The 18619-nt window shown below is 44.9% G+C and overlaps 1 protein-coding gene across 1 annotated transcript; it reads left to right on the top strand.

The window, feature by feature from the left end:
• On the top strand, nt 466-17639 carry PLA1A (phospholipase A1 member A). Its single transcript, XM_021397613.1, has 11 exons — nt 466-1186; nt 2524-2725; nt 4342-4519; nt 5513-5621; nt 8281-8382; nt 9274-9363; nt 9995-10162; nt 11087-11176; nt 11626-11734; nt 15798-15962; nt 17254-17639. Exons 1-11 carry the CDS (start codon nt 1114-1116, stop codon nt 17336-17338), a joined length of 1371 nt encoding a protein of 456 aa, XP_021253288.1. The 5' UTR covers nt 466-1113; the 3' UTR covers nt 17339-17639.

Here is an 18619-nt window from a genome sequence, read left to right as displayed (position 1 = left end):
CACTGCTTATTGGTAGGATTATACAAGCTTATTTCCTTTTTTCTTCATTAAGAAATGAATCAGATCAGTGCAATTTGTGGGTGTAATGACAAGGGAATGGGCTGGGCTCTGTTGCAGTCCAAAGTTACCTTGTGTCTTACAGTGTCAGAATTCACCCGAGTTGGGCTGGAAAGCCTGGTTCTTCATATTGCAACACTAAATCTTGGAAAATTGGTTGGGTAGACAACCAGTTGACACCAATTCAGTAATGTGTTTGAAGAAACATTGAGAATCTGTTCCTCAGACAATAAGCCAGCATGACCACAGAGCTATGTGTTTAAGGGTCAGGCAATGTCCACTGTCTGTCTCTTGGAAGATGCAGCGGGGTCAAGGTTTCGGCAGCCCTCAGACCGAGCAGTTAATGCTGTCCAACTTCCCCACAAGAACTGAGGGAAATTTCCCTCAGGAGCGTCTTGGAAAAAATAAAAAGTTCTGCCTAAAACAGCTGCTCTTCCCCATTACCCTTGGCTAGAGCAAACTGGGGTAAGGAAATGACTGCTACTGCCAGTTAATTGTGAATGAAGGTAATGCCTGGTGCTTTTGGAAAGGTTTTTGTTCATCTTTCTGGTCAGACCAAATCAATTTCTTCATATTGTTCTTAAAATAAAGCAGCTGTAGAGTAAATTCCATCTAGGTGGGGCATGAGCTTTCTCTTTTGCTCCTTGCCACTTGAAACAGTCAAAAGCAAAGCTGCGTGTTCTCCTCCAAGAAAGGCCAACATGCACCAAGAAGAAAGACACTGATGCAATACGAAAATACTCAGATGCAAGGTTCTGCTAGGAGCCTTCCTGACACAAACACATTATGAAACCTTGCAACTACTTCTCTTGCCTTCAGGAAAAGGAAGTAGGAAGGAAAGGGGTGTCAACATCTATTTTAACCAAAATACCGATGAAGCCTCTGCTGACACAGACTTTGACTAATGATCAAACAAGAGCAGAGCCAATTGCTCCTACTCATTTTCCCAAAAGAGCAGAGCCTAGTTGATCATTGACCAAGCCAAGCCGAACGAGCAACCCACCACTGTTGTTATTCTGTGTACAGTACTCATACTTGTAGTGGACTAACAAGAAGATGGTTGAGGATCCGAAGAGAAAACCCCTCTTTGTCTTCGCTGGCATCTTGCTGCTTAGCTCAGCACAAGCAGGTAAGAAAAGGAGTGAATGCATGACAAGGGATTGAAGGCTTTACATAGAAGGATCTGAATTAAATTCTCCCTAATACACCCGTGTTTCAAGAGGTCTTTGCTGTAATCTAGTTAGATGTCAGGAGAATGGCTAGCACAGGAAAAGTCCTTTCTTATCCCATCTGTCTTGGTGATTTTACTCCACAAACAAGATTTAAAAGAGCATTCCAGGATTGTGCTGAAGTGCAAGGAGGTGAAAAAGGGACCACTTGACCTCTGGCACTGGCAACTCCTGATTTGAAAGCTGAGCAAGTGTAATCTGCAGTAGCTGAGGGAAAATGAATAGATGCCACATCTCCATTCCTTGCTTTAGTTGGGATCTTTTTCCACTCACAGTCCTCCTCCCCTGATGCCATTTCTGATACGCTCTGTGCTTTTGCTAAGCGTGCCCCTTTAAGTGAAGCTAGTTCATGAGCAGCAGTTTTTCTGAACAGATGCCAGAGAATGTCTTTCCCTTTTCTCTCTTGTTCAAAGGAAGACCAAAAAAGAAAGACAACAGTAAGGGACAGAAGGGGAAATCTGAGTACAGAGTTTTGGTTTTTTGAGCTTACTCTTAGGCCACGTACTGCCTCACTGCTGTGAAGTATCTTCTGTTGGAACAGGCAAAAGTTGGGAGCTGGATATTTGGGATTTTTTTTCTTTTATTGAACACACAGATTCAAGGCTGTTTCGCTTCCTCCAGTCTAGAAAAGGAAAGGAACATGCACTGTCATTTCAGCAGGATGCAACTATGTCAGTTCACAAAGTAACCATTTTTTAGGTTAGAAGGGATCGTTTCATCAATTACTTGGCTTCCTGCTCATCACGTCAATACATTTCATCTTTTAGTCAATCCAACATGTTGTCTTCTGTAACTATTCCAAAATAGCAGCCAGTCTTCTAGAACTCCAAAAGATGGAGCTCTTTTGTGGATAACCTGTTCTACTGGCTAGCCATATACACCATGTAGGTCTGCTATGTAGGTCTTTCCTTGATTTATAGCCTAAATTTACACAGTTCTGTACTACCTACGGGTTTGAGGGATTTTTTTTTTTTTTATCATTCACATCACAGTAAAACAATTCTCAGAAGTCCACAGACATCCACAGTTTTCTTCCCCGGTCAATGCTCAAATTCCATCAATGGGCAGAACAGCTTCTTCAGGCAGTACTTGTTTTCCAGAATGGGCTGATTTTAATATATGTTCTATCCTTTCACTCTTTATTAATAGAAGCCAGATTCCTAGTAAATTAGAATGAGCTTTTTCTTCCACCATACAGACACAGGCCAAATATTTTTCTCACTCCCTCTCATTGCAGGGAACATAAACAGAACCTCAGGGCATCGCTGCACCGATTTCCAGACAGCAAATTTCCTACATGGCAGAAAGCTTAATGTCCAGTTTCTTCTATTCACCTCCTCCAGACCCAGCTGTGGGGAGCTAATTTTGGCTGATGATGATATCAAGAACTCCAGCTTCAATAGCAGCCTGGAAACGAAGATAATAATCCATGGCTTCAGGTGAGAGAAAGAAGAGCATTATGGTTAAATTTATATTCAGAAATTAAAAAGGGCATTCCCAGGCCTGGGAATCCCCTGCCCATCAGACAATCTTACTCTCCCCAGCAGTGACTACATTTGAAACACCTGCTAAGAGCAGAGCCTGGTGTGCTCAGTGCCAAACCATACCTGGAACTGCCTGTGACAGTGTTCTCTGACTCTTCTCTGACACTTACTTACAAGTACATCCCCCTCCCACATCAAATCCAGTTTAAAGCAGTGGTGATAAGCCCAGCCAGCTTGCTACCCAAAACATTCTTGGCCCTCCTGGTCAGTTGCATCCCATCCAACATCAACATGCCTGGTCTATTAAAGGTATGTCCAAGATCATACTACCCAAAATCATTAGCACAACACCATCCATGCAGCCATTCATTCAGCTGATCCGTTTTCCTCCTTCTATCTGGGTCCCAAACACCAAGTGGGAGAATCAAGAACACTATCTGTGCTCCCGATCCCTTCAGCATTCTCCCAAGGGACATAAGGTCTTTTTAAAAATTTTACAGTTTTCTTGTTGCAGCCTCCAATGATCCAACTTCAAACAGTAGGAGCAGATCCTTTACTGTCTGACTAGCGGTCTATTCTTTGTTTCATATTTTTGGAGCCTAAAGCAAGTTAGGAAATTATTTTCCCTATTCCTTTTCCTTTTTTTCCCCTTTCCATCTTCCTTTCTTTTATACTTTCATTCTCTCATTCTTTATTTCACTCCTTTCCTCTCTCTCTTTACCTGTTCCCTTTCTCTTTCCTTTCTCGTTCTTTTTTTCTTTCAATCCTTTTATTTAAGAAGTTTTTCTTCAAGATCCTCTTCCCTTTAAATTGTCTTCTTGCAGCTCATGTCCTGGTTCATCAACAGCCTGGATTAGTCAGTCATTTAGAATCCCTCCCAGACACACAATACTTCTAATCTTGAAAATGTGGGGTTGTAAATCAGGGATTTTTTTAACCTGTCACCATATTGCAAGCTTCTTTTACTGTGCCATTTTTCAGCCAGCTGTGACCATTTAATGTTATTTGATTTGATGTGCAAAAGCCTGAATGACAAGTGCCTAGAAAACCAAGATGAAACCACACAAGATGCTGTAGGGTCTTTTCAGAAAATCTGTTGTTGCCCTCGCATGACATAGCACACTCCTGCCCCAGGTGGTAGTAGGAGTAGTGGGTAGTACGCAGCCTCCTCCTTTTCCCAGTGTAGCAGTGACAGACTGTGTGATTTGACCCAGGACTTCCTGCTGGCTGGCAGCAGAGCAGGACCAGGTGTTCCTGGTCAGTTCACTATCTCCCACTAGGCCATGTGGTGGCTAACTGGAGCACCACAGCAAGACCAAGATCTCAGGCCGAGCCCTACAAATGTTTTTCTTGTTGGGGTCCTTTCCGAATCAACCCATTCTGGACAGTGTTTGTTACTACACTACAGCAACGACATGCCACGTAAATGTGTCTGACACCAGAACAACTTTTCAGCAGTTGTCTGGCAGTCTACCCTGAGACATATGAAGCTCTAGCATCAGTGAACAATATTTTGTCACATGCCCTGCTTTAGAAGACATCTGACATATTTGTTTCTGATTACTCCACAGGGCTTTGGGTACAAAACCTTCCTGGATCGAAGGGCTTGTCCGTGCAATACTGCACATAAGTCAAGTAAACGTGATTGCAGTGGACTGGGTTCACGGGTCTACAGGAGCCTATCACTCTGCAGTGGAAAATGTCACGCAGCTGGCCCTCTTCATCTCACACTTCATCAGCAAGCTCCTGGTAAGCTCATGCACAGCACAGCTGAACAACACTGATGCAATGAGGATGGTACATCTTTGTATTTACCAGCCATGCATAAACTCTGTGTAGCATTTGCACTGTAGACCCTGACTGCACAGTGTGGGAGTTCCTGGGTGTGCACCAGAGTGTGCACTCACACTCCTGGAGCAGCTGTGACATCAGGAGGATGGAGATAGGGCTGGGAGGGGAGAGGTCTGTCACCCCTCATTACTGATTTGGTCACAGAGTGAACAAATTACTGGGCCACTCTGGTCCCCAGCGTCTGTCCTGTGTTTGTGCTGAGCTCTACTCCAGCTACTTAAGGACTTTTTTGTCCAATCTCTCCTGCTACTTTACACTGACTACTTCTGGTTTCTCATAAGCCTCAGTACTGCAGGATGTAACTTCGCATATATCAAAGGCGGGATTTTTCATCTCACTCCTATGGCCTCATCCTCTCCCACTGTATGCTACTGCATCATGCAGAACAGCCTGCAGCCAGCAGGATACCTTCAGATGGAGTCCCCTCATGTCTAAGTGACTGTGCTTTACCTGGCAGTTCAACTTATGAATAAATCCTTTATCTCTGAAAATACAATCTTAAAATAATGGGTATGAGTACAATGTGCACAATGGTGGTATAAAAGTGAAATAAAATTATTTCCTCTGCTTTACTGAGGAAAAGATTTTATGGGGAACATGAGTTACTCAGCTGAGAGGAGGAAGTTCCATTTGAAACAAACCATGGAAAGAAGTGCAACAGGCTATGTAGTCAGGATCAGAAGCATCTGACCAACCTCTTTAGAGCTGGTTTTGCATGTGTGGACCAAAAGAAAGACTCCGAAAAGCAGAAAGGGCAATAGCCATCATCACCACATCTAGTTTGTTCTCCACTGTGTACCTCAAAAGCAATCCTACATGAGAAGAATTATGGAGTTGTTGGGTATTTCACCTTTCTTCTATAGAAATACTAATTTGTATGATCATCTGCAGGCCCTGGGAGTCTCTGCAACATCCATCCACGTTATCGGTGTGAGCCTTGGTGCGCATGTTGGGGGCCTAGTAGGGCACTTCCACGGTGGTCAGCTGGGACGGATAACAGGTATGATAAAACTGAGACTTGGGTCCTCACTTCTTATTCAGTGAAGAGAATGAAACTTCAAGGAAGGGGAGTCATCCATAGTCGTCTTTTAACTGCATGAAAACTCAGTCAATCCAAGCTTTGGGGCTTCTTCCTAGCTTCAAAAGATCCTGACAATCCTTTCCAGCTATCAGTCCCCTCCACAGTACCAAAAGAATGCACACACAGAAGAGTCCTTCTACCTCTGCTCTCTTCTAACTAGTGAGCTTTCCTAGTCATGAGGTCATGTGATTAGTGAAATGATAAGTCACCCAGTTGTACCAAATCAGAGCTGGCCTTGAAAATATACAACCAAACTCCTGGGTGTAAGGACGAGGTTGCAGTGGGGGAATTACAGATAAAGATGGTTAGAGGCTGATCATGGTGTGAAGAGCTCTTATATTCATGCAGGGCCCTGCCGGCTTTTAGGTATGGCCTGGAATAAAGTCACAGAACAGTTTAGGTGAGAAGGGACCTTGGAAGGTCTCCTGTCCAGCGTCTCACTCAAAGCAGGTCTGCCTGCTAAGTCAGATCAGATTGCTGAGGGTTTGTCAAGTCTGGGGAAACTCTGGGGCTGGAGATCTATTTTGGTAGGAAGGAAAGGAGGAACAGACACAGTCTGAACAGCCACCAAGGAAGAGCAGATGTAGACAGAACATGGCTCCCAGTCTGCTTCAGCTCATGCTTGACTGCCTCAAAGAGGTGGCCTCAAGGAGAGACACTCCACAGGAAATGTTGGTTCACCCTTCAAGTGTCATAGCTTCACACATTGCATGAACTACAGGCATTTCTTACTAGGAGCAGAGTTTCATGACGGGCCTCTGTTAAAGCAGTGAATGCAAGTGTATGTTTGGAGGGACTTTGGTTAACGGTCATCCTGTACCAGCATTTTCTCATCAGCTACATCTTCAGATGAGTAGAAGCAGACCCTTTTCAAGAAAACATAACGTTTAACTTCAGTCAGAGACCTTTGCCTTTATGTTGTTCACACATAATAAAAACTCTGTAGTTCTGTGTAGTCAATTCATTTTTAGCTCTACTAGAAGTCTCTTTAAACTGTGCCTGTTCCTGCAGATACCTCATTGAGCAGGAAAGAAAATGGTACAGAAACGGGAATGAACAGCCCATATCTAAAATTGTGAAGAACAACTTGTTTCAGGAGGAGGAAAAAAGGAATCCTGAGGGAATTTAGCTGCACACAGTACAGCTACAGTGAATAGTGCAGGATGTATGCCTCCATACATGCAGTTTGTGCTGGGAAATGGTGGAAATTCCATCCCAGGAAGTATCTAAGAGATGCGTGGATGTAGGATTAGGGACATGGTTTAGTGGTGGACTTGGTAGTGTTGATGGTTGGCTCCAATGATCTTAAGGGCCTTTTCCAACCTAAATGATTCTGTGACTCTACTTGTGGAGGAGACCAGCAGAGAAAATAGAGGACAGAAACAGGTTTGCTTACCTTGAAGCTGAGCTAGAATTGGCTGCTGTTTGTATAAAGTGTTTCTCCCTCCTCAGGAAGAACTTTAAGCTGTACTGAATAACGCTTCTTATTCTACCCTATGGCCTTTAACCTAAACTTGCTCTGTAGAATTGGGCAGGGAACCTCTCAGCTTTTTGCATGGGACAAGACAAAAGAACATGGATGACAAATAAAAGCAGCACATTCTTCTGACCACTTGTCCCTTTGATAGTGTTTATTTTTAGGTAGGACAGGAAATAACTTCTCTTCTTTCCCTTCTCCTCCTCCCTGCTTCCACACACAAATGCAAACATGTCAGTTTGTATTTTGTTGATAACACCTTCTCCATAGAGAATTAATGGGACTTAGTCCAAAAGGCAATTAAACTGGCCAGCTCTGAGGCAGCATTACAAGGAGCAGAGCTCCTGCTTAAACTATTGTTGGTGCCTGGGGAGTGAAAAAGGTCATGTGAGGTTATTTTCCAAAGCAAAACAAACAGAATAAACATCAGCCAGAATAAAAACATGATCTTTAACCTGTTCCTTGGAACTGCCTAAGAAAATCTGCAGTATTACTCTGGCTCCCCAGAATTTGCTCTAGGAGCAAGTTTTAGGCAAAAAAATCAGTGGCTGCTTGAGAACTTGATTTTATTTGTGGGGAGAGGGCTCAGAGGTCTTTCTGTTTTAAGACTGTTTGATAGTATTGAACGTTTGTAAAGCTTGGGTTGATCAACGCCCACAAAGCTGAATTGATCACCAAGCTTGAGATCTCCAGTGACATCACTCAGGCTGTAGCACTGTGCAATTAGGGAAGGTGTTACAGGTTTGATTCTCTCTCACTGAAAATCCAAAATATGCTCTGCCCCTACTCTGTTAGAGGTACTTGAAGCTTAGTCATGGCTTTATAGCCTAGAAATTTGAGGCTTCATGTGCTGCTTGGTACAGAGCTACTGCATGGATATGGATGGCTGGGAGCAGCGGAGGACAAGGTAAGGATGGAAGGCAAGGGTGGAGCTTAGTGAGGGCAGAAAGCTTTCTGAACTATGATTGATGCAATGAGGGAATAATTAATCGCTTCTGCTAGGCAACATTTTAAAAAGCTTTAAATAAACTTACTGGTCCAGAAACAAGAAAGAGAGGGTCTGAAGAGCATTTGTTGTTGAGGTGTTTGATTTTGTTGCAGGCCTGGATCCCGCAGGCCCTAAGTACACCAGAGCCAGCCCAGAAGAACGCCTGGACCCTGGGGATGCCCTCTTTGTGGAAGCCATTCATACCGATGCTGACAGTAAGCTGGCTTCTCTCCTCTTCAGCCCACACTTCTGTTTGTCCTGCCATCGTTATTGCTAAGAACCAAGCAGGTCATTGTCCCATTTATGCCAGATGACCACGAGTTCCGGTCTGGTCTGAGGATGTTCCCCGATTAGATAGGCTTCAGAGATGAATGCACTGGCAGGCATCCATACCCCAGAGCACATCACAGCAACAGGTGGGGGCTTTAGTGCTGTAGACACAGGGCAATCTTCCAGCACATATTTCTTCCATAACCCTGCTACAGCAGAGTGAGTTTCTGCAGAACAAGCTCAGTGTGCTTTTTACCACTTGCAAGGAATTTACATGTCTAACCTTGCTTTGCTTTTGCTCATGTGACAACAGAAAGGTGCCACTGTGAGGAAGCAATGGTGTAAAACCCACAGCTGGTGCAATAACAGAGTAACTTTCCTAAGACGCTTAGGTTGTGCTAGGTAAAATGTGCTAGAACATAAACATTTGCCTTTCAGTCACACCCTCTGCCTGAAGACCGCAAAATTCTCTACCGACATAACTCTCAGTCATGCCTCATAATTCCCCATGAAGGTTGTGTTCAGTTTTGCTCTCCTTTATACAGGATCAAGAACAGGAGTGAAGAAGATGGTGATTAAGCCAAAGTTGCCAGTCATTTTTATGACAGATCCCAAAGGACTCTCTGCTCCATGCAACAAACCCTTGTCCACAATGTGGGCATCTGAGAAGGAACAGGAAATACGTTCTCACTGTGTGAAAAAAAAAGGGCCATGGGGAAGCTATGTCTGGCACTACTCATATTGAACCTGTTCTTGGGCCCTGTCAAACACCACGTATGATACAGCCTACAGTAGAGCTGATCATAGGAATAAAGTCACATTTCATCTACTTTCAGATTTTGGGATCCGGATCCCTGTAGGCCACATCGACTATTTTGTCAATGGAGGCAAAGATCAGCCGGGATGCCCTCGATTCATCTCTGCAGGTGAGAATACTTTGTGGCCAAGCAAAGAGATTTTGTGGCCATTTAGCAATCTGTGAAAATGCTGTGTGGCAACCAGCTGCTGCCACAGTCAGAGCAGACATCAAAGCATGACAACATATACTTATAAAGACACGTGGCAGCAGAGATTCATGGCCCACATCTCCTCAGCAGTACAAAAAGCAGCTGAAATTAAAATCACATATAAGTCAAGTGTCTTGGCAGCACGGGCTGGATGAATATTCAAATACCTTCTGGATAAGACAGATCCACTGAGGGTAGGGACACGTAGGGCATCTCAGATCCCACAGCCGGGGTCATGGTGCAGGTGGGAGCCAAAGCTATTGTCTCTTTACAGAGGGCTTGGGTCCTCGTCAGTGGCACAATGATGGAGATAGGGCAACCAGGTGCCCTCCATCTTAGTATGAGAGATAGGCTTCCAGGTTTCTGCATGACTTCTGTTGCAGTCTGCATTTGCAGTCACAGAGGTGCTTTACAAAGATGTTATTTGTGAAGAGGAGGTGGCTGCAGAATCAGAATTTCTTGACTTATTGTTCCTTAGGAACATACAGAAAGGTCAAAACCATCTGGAAGGCTGACAGCTGCTTTTCTCTGCATGCATGTCTTCCTGCAGGCTACAAGTATCTGATCTGTGATCACATGAGGGCAGTACATCTCTATGTCAGTGCCTTGAAACATTCCTGTCCCATCGTGGCATTCCCTTGCACAAGTCATCAAGATTTTTTGAATGGACGTTGCGTGGACTGTGGTGATCCCTTCCTATTCTCCTGTCCCAGAATAGGTACAGTATCAGCGTGAGACCTTCATGGAGCAGGGGACAGTACATACTTGATGAGTGCTAGTATAACAGACAGGACGTGGTTGAGATTTTTCCAAGCAGGACCTGAATGGGAGCTATTTGGGGATAGGGAGAAACTGTCATTTTCAGGCTTCCGTAGAGAAGCCAAAAGCTTGTATACTGTCCAAGGTAGAACACCAGTGTCTTGAACATTTCTGATCTTTAAATATTTCACAGGACCGGTACTAGAATACATTCTCCAGAATCTCTTGCCTAGCAAATGGGCAATTCGCTCAAAAAGTGTCTTGTTTAGAGAAGCAGCTGGAAGTTTTAGCCCAACCCCAAAGTCTCATTCTTCTGCAAACCACTTTCTTTTGTTATGTCACTTCCTTCTCATAAATTGCTGCCCTAAAGATAAACCACCTGGACTGGGAGAAGGTAATCTTTGCCTCTCTGAGCCTTCTAATTCACAGCTGTGGCAAGAGGAGAGGAAGTATCCTCCAGTGTTTTTTGGTGACTGGTACCAGAGGAATACACAGAGAGGCTCTCAGATCATCCACTCCCTTCCTATCTCAGCAAAGCCACACTGTCACCTTGTTAGTGGGTTCACGTCTTCTCACTTCAGCCAGAAATACCATCTCCCAGCACCTTGGGTCTCCTTTGTCCTAGCACCTTGTGTTGGTTTGCATCTGCACAAAGCCACCAAGAGGTATGCTGCTGATGGTTAGCTACAGTAGTCAGAGTAGATATGCAGGGGGCCTGTTAACCTGTCAAACGGACATCACAAACCTCTGCTTGCTCTGGTATAAAGAAAGGGTCTGTCCTCCAAGACAATTAAGTTGGGAGTGAAGGAGATTTGGGACCACTTCTATTTCTGCCTTGGGTCTCTCATAGCTTTCTCTGCTCTGGTTTTGTTTCCTCCCACAGGCCTGCTGGAGCAGGCAGGAGTCAAGATGAGAAGGCTGCCTACAGAAGTGAATACTTATTTAATGACCAGTTCTTCAGCACCATTCTGTGGTAAGTAGCAAAGAAAAAAAATGAGCCAGAATGGGGATGACCAAGTCAGGCAGACTATCAGGCAAGGCCAAATAGTCACAGCCTACCACCCCCATCAGAATCAGCTGCTGGGGCGCAGATGATCCCAGACACATAGCTGAAGAGCAATAACCGTGCACATATCCCCCATAAAGCCCTTTCCAGTGGATTTACTAGTGTGGGCACAGCCTCTTACTAACACAGCCACATGGCTTCAGGGCTGAATTGAAGGGTACAGAAAATGCCTGGCTGTTCACATCAGAGTATGCAGATCTGCCCACTGGGTCTCTAAAACCACAGACTACTTTCTTTCTTATATCTGCTTAATCTTAGCTGTGCTGGTGGTGCCCAGCAGTGAGTGCTACTTTAGGCAGGGTAGGTCCAACACACATTACCTGTCCTCACTCCCACTTACTTTACTTCTTGTTCAGTTCACCACAGCCTCGTTGAGTTCCGCTTGCAGAAGAAAAGAAATGTAATCACCAGCATTGAAATCACTTTCTTCAGCAACAGCACCAAGGACACAACAAAGATCACCATGTGAGTTACAGTGCATACTTCTGGTCTGCTTTTTCTCAATTCCACGTGTAAGGATGCTTTTCCCAGTCCAGGAAGGGCAGAAGGATGAAAAATGGGTTCAGAATCAACATGGGTTGAAAGTGATAGGACAAGGGGGAATGGTTTTAAACTGAGACGGGGGAGGTTTAGGTTAGATATTAGGAGGAAGTTTTTCACTCAGAGGGCGTTGACGCACTGGAACAGGTTGCCCAAGGAGGTTGTGGATGCCCCATCCCTGGAGGCATTCAAGGCAAGGCTGGATGTGGCTCTTGGGCAGCCTAGTCTAGTGGTTGGGGACCCTGCACACAGCAGGGGGTTTGAAACTAGATGATCATTATGGTCCTTTTCAACCCAGGCCATTCTATGATTCTGTGATTCTATAACATTTCCCTGAGTGCAGCCACTGTGTGATGAACCACAGTCTTTCTTAAGTTCCTACACATTTACCTTAAATGTTTTCAAGAATCAGGTATGTGGTATCACTACTCGATAACCCTGACAAAGTCCACAAGTACACAAAGCAAGAGGTGTACTCTAGGATCCCCTTTGTACTGCTATGATAATTCCTCTTATACACCATACCCATGCCCAGTACTGATTTAAATCACCTTCAAATAGTCATTAATCGTACTGTGCCAGACAGAGCTGGCTACAGCTAGACCCCATCCACTAGAGGTTCTAGACTGATGGACTTGGCTCAGACATTTCTGTTGATGCTCGTTAGGACAGCAGTTGCAGAAAGAAAACAAGTACATCCCTGCACAGTCAGAGATATGTTCAGTAGCTATCAGGAGTATGCTGCTGTCTCTGCAGTAACACCAAAATGCGCCATAGCTCCCATTGTAGGGGAAAAGTCCAGTGGGCAGGAGACCAAGACTACATGGTTTAGTGTGCACGGTTGTGATGGGTTGATGATTTAACTACATTATCTTAGTGGTCTTTTCCAACCTTAATGATTCTATGATCTGTAGACAGTCAGCTCTCTCTTGCCAACACCATCCTCTTCCAAACCATAACTGAATTAAAAGACCAGGCTCAGAGCTTCCAGCCTGTGCCTCAGGGGGAATCTCCCCACCACAGAGAAGTTCCCCAGAAAAAGTCTACCTCACTTTTTCCCACAACTTCCTGCGCACTGCCAGGGGCTAGTAACCACCATGTAGACATGCAGTCTCAGAAAGCAGGAAAGCAGTTTGCTAAAGATCCCAGCCAGCTCTCCAGGGCTCGGAGGGGACCCAGAACTGGCTCCCACACAGCCCTAAGCCATAGCTAACTCTGTTGCTCTGATCCTGGGCACCAGGAGACAAGAGGTGAGATGTGAGGAAGGGGAGGCCCACTGAAAGTGCTCCCCAGCATGACATAGCTGCTTGATTATGGATTTCCAGACTAACATGGCAATTTGGAGTATGTCACACTCCAACCTGATGGAGCTCACATCTGTCCAACCCCACTGTGAAGCAAAGGCAGATCCAAGCAGCCCTGAAAACTCAGAAGCCAAATCTGCCTTTTCCAAAGGTGTGGGAAGGAGGAAATAGCAACACCCAGGTCAAGTCAGGACCCACAGTTTGCTCAAGAAGACATGCAGCACTTCCTTTTGCAGCTGTCAGACACAGCGTTTGTCACATGTGCAGCAGGAGACATGTGAGCACTGGAGAGAAATCTGCCTGGGAAGTGAGACAGCCAGGCGATCCCAAGGCTTTACTGTACCCTCAGGTTTTAATGAGACAGTAGAGTTACAGCTGTCCAGGGACACCCTTGCCCTGGAAGACAGCAGCTGTGCTTCACTTAAGTGCCCTCTTAGGAATCGCAGAATAGCAGGGGTTGGAAGGAACCTCAAGAGATCATCAAATTCAACCCTCCTAAAGCAGGTTCCCTACAATAGGTTGCATAGGTAGGCATGAGGAGAGGAGACTGCACAACCTCCCTGTTCAACCTGTTCAATCCAGTGCTCTGTCACCCTTACCATAAAGAAGTTCTTCTGTATGTTTGTATGGAACTTCCTGTGTTCAAGTCTTAGGCCATTACTCCTTGTCCTATCACTAACTACATATCACTGAGAAGAACCTGGCCTCATCCATTTGCCTCCTGCTTCCCTTTAGACATTTATAAACATTAATCAGATCCCCCCCTCAGTCTTCTTTTCCCCAGGCTGAACAGATCCAGGTTACTCAGCCTTTCCTCATACAGGAGTTGCTCCAGACCCTTCATCATCTTTGTGGCTCTGATGAACTCCTAGGAGATCTCTGTCTGTCTTGAACAGAGGAGCCCAGAACCAAATAAACACAAGGCTAAACTGAAAAATGTACTTACAACATAAGCCTGCAGATTTGAGAATGTGTGTGAAGATCTCTCTTCTAACTCATACGGTAGTAAAAAGCAAGAAACGTGCCTTCCTCAGGCAAAGCTCAAATCTCCAGTGCACCATACTCAACAGGCAACTCCTGTAGATTCTTACACTGCAGTTCAGCCACTGACCCATCACTGATTATTTCTGATGATCTGGCCTGCAGGTTATCCCCTAGTTCCCAGGAACTACACAGGAACTTGGGAGTGTTCAGCCAGTCCCATGCTTTCAACAAGTGACTTGCACAGATGCTGCTTGCCTCACACCAACCTTCTTCTCTCCCAAACATCAAGTCAGATCTCACTCCACAGGATGCCATTACCCTACACATGCTGCTCATAGAGATGAGTCCCCAAGCCTCACAGTTGCCATGGCGCTGACAGAATAAGGAGCTTTTTACATGGCATATTTCTCAGCTGCAGTGGTGTTGCTTATGTACCACATTATGTAACATGGCATCATCCCTTATACCCAAGAAAACATAGATCTGGAGTTAGCCAGAGTCCTACACGCACCCAAAGGCAGCATGGGCTTTGACAAAACGTCAGTCCCAGCAGTGAATTTCTTTGGCCTTATTAACTGTGCTCCTCTGTCCTACAGCATGGCTGGATCCTGCCCATGCACAATATGCTCTAAAGGGACGGCCTCTCCTCGGTTTGTTTTCCATTTACCATCCATTATTCACCTTTGTAGCCACAATTTAATGATGCTTCTCATTTTGGACAGCTTCAAGCCACACACACACAAAACCTCTAGCATCTACCTCTACACTCTAAGAAAGGAGGAACTGGATGCCCTAGTTTGGATTGGCTGCTCTGGCCTGGGAGGACACTGAGTCCAGCCATCATCCTGATCCTCAACTTGTTTTGGTTGCCAGAATTGTAGTCTCTTCCTGATCCCTTTGTCATATTTCTGAGCAGACAGTCACCAAATGCTTCTGGGATTTCACCGACTCAGCTCCACTCATTATTAAACAGTACAAGGGAATGGGAGCCAAGTAGGTCAGGCATAAGATGCCCATAGGACAGACTCCATGGAAGGGAGGCAGCCCATCTAGATCAAGCAGCTGGGCAGCATCACTTCAGAGCACACAGCCTGCCACCAGGCTCTGGTAATTAGCTGCTCTGGCCTTCCTCAGTTCATGTTACCTGGCAAAGAGCATAAAGACAGATGAAAATCCATCTATCCAATATTAGATTGGATAGATGATAGGTGAAATCCCACCTTCAGCGTGACCTAAAGTAAATACCTAGAGAAGAGCATAAAGAAGGCAATGTAGATGTGCAGCAATGATTTCTGAAGGTAGTTTCCCTATTTTTAGCTAAACGCATTTCAGGGACATTCAGAGCCAAAGGTGAGCTGTCTTTATTAGCTCCCAACACTTGTATTTTCTGTGAACTTGTCCACACTCCTCTCATGATTTATGCAGTTATGTAAAGTTTCTAACATGTGACAGCAATTTTTATGCAGAAGTACTCCTGATTACAGAGATGAAACATGAATAGAGGGCCAAGAAGGATATTTTCAATTGCTGACTCTCTTGTAGTACCCTATTTGGACAGATGAGTCTTTGTGCTCCACTTTTTTTTTTTTTTTTTTTTACCCAAGGGGTTCAGATGAATGCTCTAGGTTCCTCCAGTGTTTCAGTCTGCATCTGCAGGTTGATTGAACACCAGCCCTCACATCTCTCCCCTTCCATTGCAGACCTAAGCAGGAGGAGGTGGGCAGACGGCTGCTGGCCCACAGCGCTCCCCTCTGCCAGACAAACAGCGTGACACTCAAATATCTCCCCAAGAATCGGTTTTGGAGGAAGGATGAGTCACACATTGTTGGCAAGTTCTGTGCAGCTCCACTGCCTCTTGGTAACAAGTAAGTCACAGGAGTATCTCCCAGGCATGCACAGAGCTGGGGATGAAGTTTGTAGTTAATACCAATGCATTCTCTCTCCAGTTTTGATAAATGCATAAAGAGATCTCTCCCATCCTTCTGTGTCCCCACATAAATAATTTTCTACCCGTGAGAAAGAAAAACAATCAAGGTAGTTTTCCATGAGTTTTCCTCAGTCCTTCCCCCAGGATAAAAGTGTTGCACCATACAGGGAAGATGTCTGCCACTCACCTCACCTTGAAGACACTGAAGTCACAAACCATGACAAAAACTCATACTAAATGGAATTGTTGGTTTTGCCCTCCATTGTTCTCTTCATCTTCCCCATTCCTACAATGGGTTCCCATTTGAAACACAATGGAAATGCACATTTTTCAGGATGAGGCAACAGAAGACCATAGATATAGATATACAGACATAGATGCGTGTGTGTGTCTATACACACACACCCCACAAAATTTTACAAAACACTGAGGCTGAAGATAACCATTCTGGCATTTCTGGAGCCAGACACTGCAGAGTACATATCTTCAGCCATAACTACCTTCTCCAGAGCTGAAGCAACCAACCTTCTCATTCTGAAAGAGATGATGATCTTCTCTATAGTACAATGCACCTGCCAGGACTGTTGCAGATCCTAAGTTCTTGTAGGCAGGGCAAAATAACTGGGTTCGTACAGATGCATTATATTCTTTCCATATTATTTCTGAGCCAACACTTACCTCGGCTCCAGTCTGAAGCAAGCCAGTGGGCACTCCAAAGCAGGGAAACCAGCTTGTGTTCAGACTCTGTTCTGAAGGGCAGCAAGGGAAGTCGACCACAAGGCAGCAAAATATATCATACGCCCAGAGAAAATAGTCATTCCCTTGTAGATTTCAGGCAATTAAGTATAATGACTATTCGTCATTAGCAAGCTTAGCAGAGCAAAGCACTCCAAAGCAGTGATGGATGTGCAGATACGTGGCTTTTTGCCACTTATTGAAAGGGACAGCACTGCACATGGCCTTGAAGTTTGCTGACCTGTACCACTGAGAGCACAGAACTTGGCTGCAGTGCAGGTGGGAAGCTGTGAAATTGCACAGGTTCACAACTGCACTCATCACAGAACTGCCCAGAGCAGCAAAGTCCAGCTGATTCATCCCAGCTCAGCACCATGTTCATACGACCCTTGTGAAGCAGCATGAGATCCATCAGCAGATTGCTTGCCCCTGTGTTAGGACAGCAACCCCTGCCTGTTCAAACACAGCCTAACCTCCCTGTGCTCTTCCCACAGCAGGACCATGTTCTGTCTGCCCTGGAACCTCACTCTTTATGACAACACAGAGCTCTCCCTCCAGCTGTCTGCTGCTTGCGCCTAGCACTGCTTTTGGAGCACACAAGCATATTCAAAGCATTTAGGAGTGGATATCAAGGAAAAGAAGGAGGAGTACGTCAGTGATTACAAGACTAAGCAGTTACAAGTCCTCTCAGTAAAAAGACTGTATTGAGACTTTTATTTCACAGATTTTGTTCCCAGGTCTGAAAAGTGAGATGGGTGAGCCATTTAATCTCAAGATTTGAACTGCTATGAAAGGAGAAAATAATCTTACTCTTCCTACATGGGGAGTATTAGGATGATTCATTTGTGTTTTATTAAAGCGACCTGAGATCTTTGTAGTACAGGTGCAAAGTATTATTTGTCCTCAGCATGGGGAGTTTAGTTTTGGTTCAGACTTGGCATAGAGAGGCATTACAGAATCACAGAATCATTTAGGTCAGAAAAGATTCATAAGATCATCAAAGTTCAACCACCACCTAACACCACTAAATCCACCACTAAACCAATCCCTACTGCTTCAGAAGCTTTCCCCAGCTGATAACTCACTTGCACCATCTACAAGACAACTTCAGACTGAGAGTCTATTGATTTCATTAAGTACTCATTATATGTAATCAAAGTGGATCTCCGTCCTGTGACAGGACTGTAGCAACTCTTCTGGATGTTGTTTTTTTCTCTTTGAAGCTCACATGGACACCAAAAGCATAGTATGGCTCTTCCATACAAATTTGCACTGCTTTAAAACAACCACCCAGAACAGAAGATAATAGAACAGAGCACGGCCACCTAACACAAATTAGTCCCAGGAGCTCAGTACAGCCCTTTAGACCTTGAAAAGTAGCAGATATCTGGAAAGTACTGGTAGAAGCCTGCAGTATGAGGAAAACATACACCCACAAGCAGCCCTCATCCATTCCACCCATTTTCCACCACCTTGATTTATCTGCAAACTAAAGAGGACACAAGTCTTCCATTGCTGCTGCCCAAAACCCACACATTCTGCAGATCGCTCTCTCTAGTTCCCCGGACTGTCATCACTGGGTGACATAAAAGTGTACTAGGAACACCATACTCAAGAGAAAGGAACATACTAAAGGCATTTCAGCCTTGAGAAAGCAGAAATGTCACTCAGCATGAGCTCCACCAGACGTTATCAGTACAGAGTTACCTCCTCTGCTCAGCAAGCGCCAGATCCCGAGGCCTCAGACCTCACTTGGAGGAGATCTGTCTGGTGGGGGAAGCCCATCAGCCAAACACTGTTGCAGCTGAATGTGGAAGAGGCTTTTCCATTTCCACACTTTCTTCTAAGGGATTGCACTAC

This window comes from Numida meleagris, chromosome 1, assembly GCF_002078875.1.
Source record: "Numida meleagris isolate 19003 breed g44 Domestic line chromosome 1, NumMel1.0, whole genome shotgun sequence".
In the NCBI taxonomy this organism is placed as follows: domain Eukaryota; kingdom Metazoa; phylum Chordata; class Aves; order Galliformes; family Numididae; genus Numida; species Numida meleagris.
This window is presented reverse-complemented; position numbering and strand designations above follow the sequence as displayed.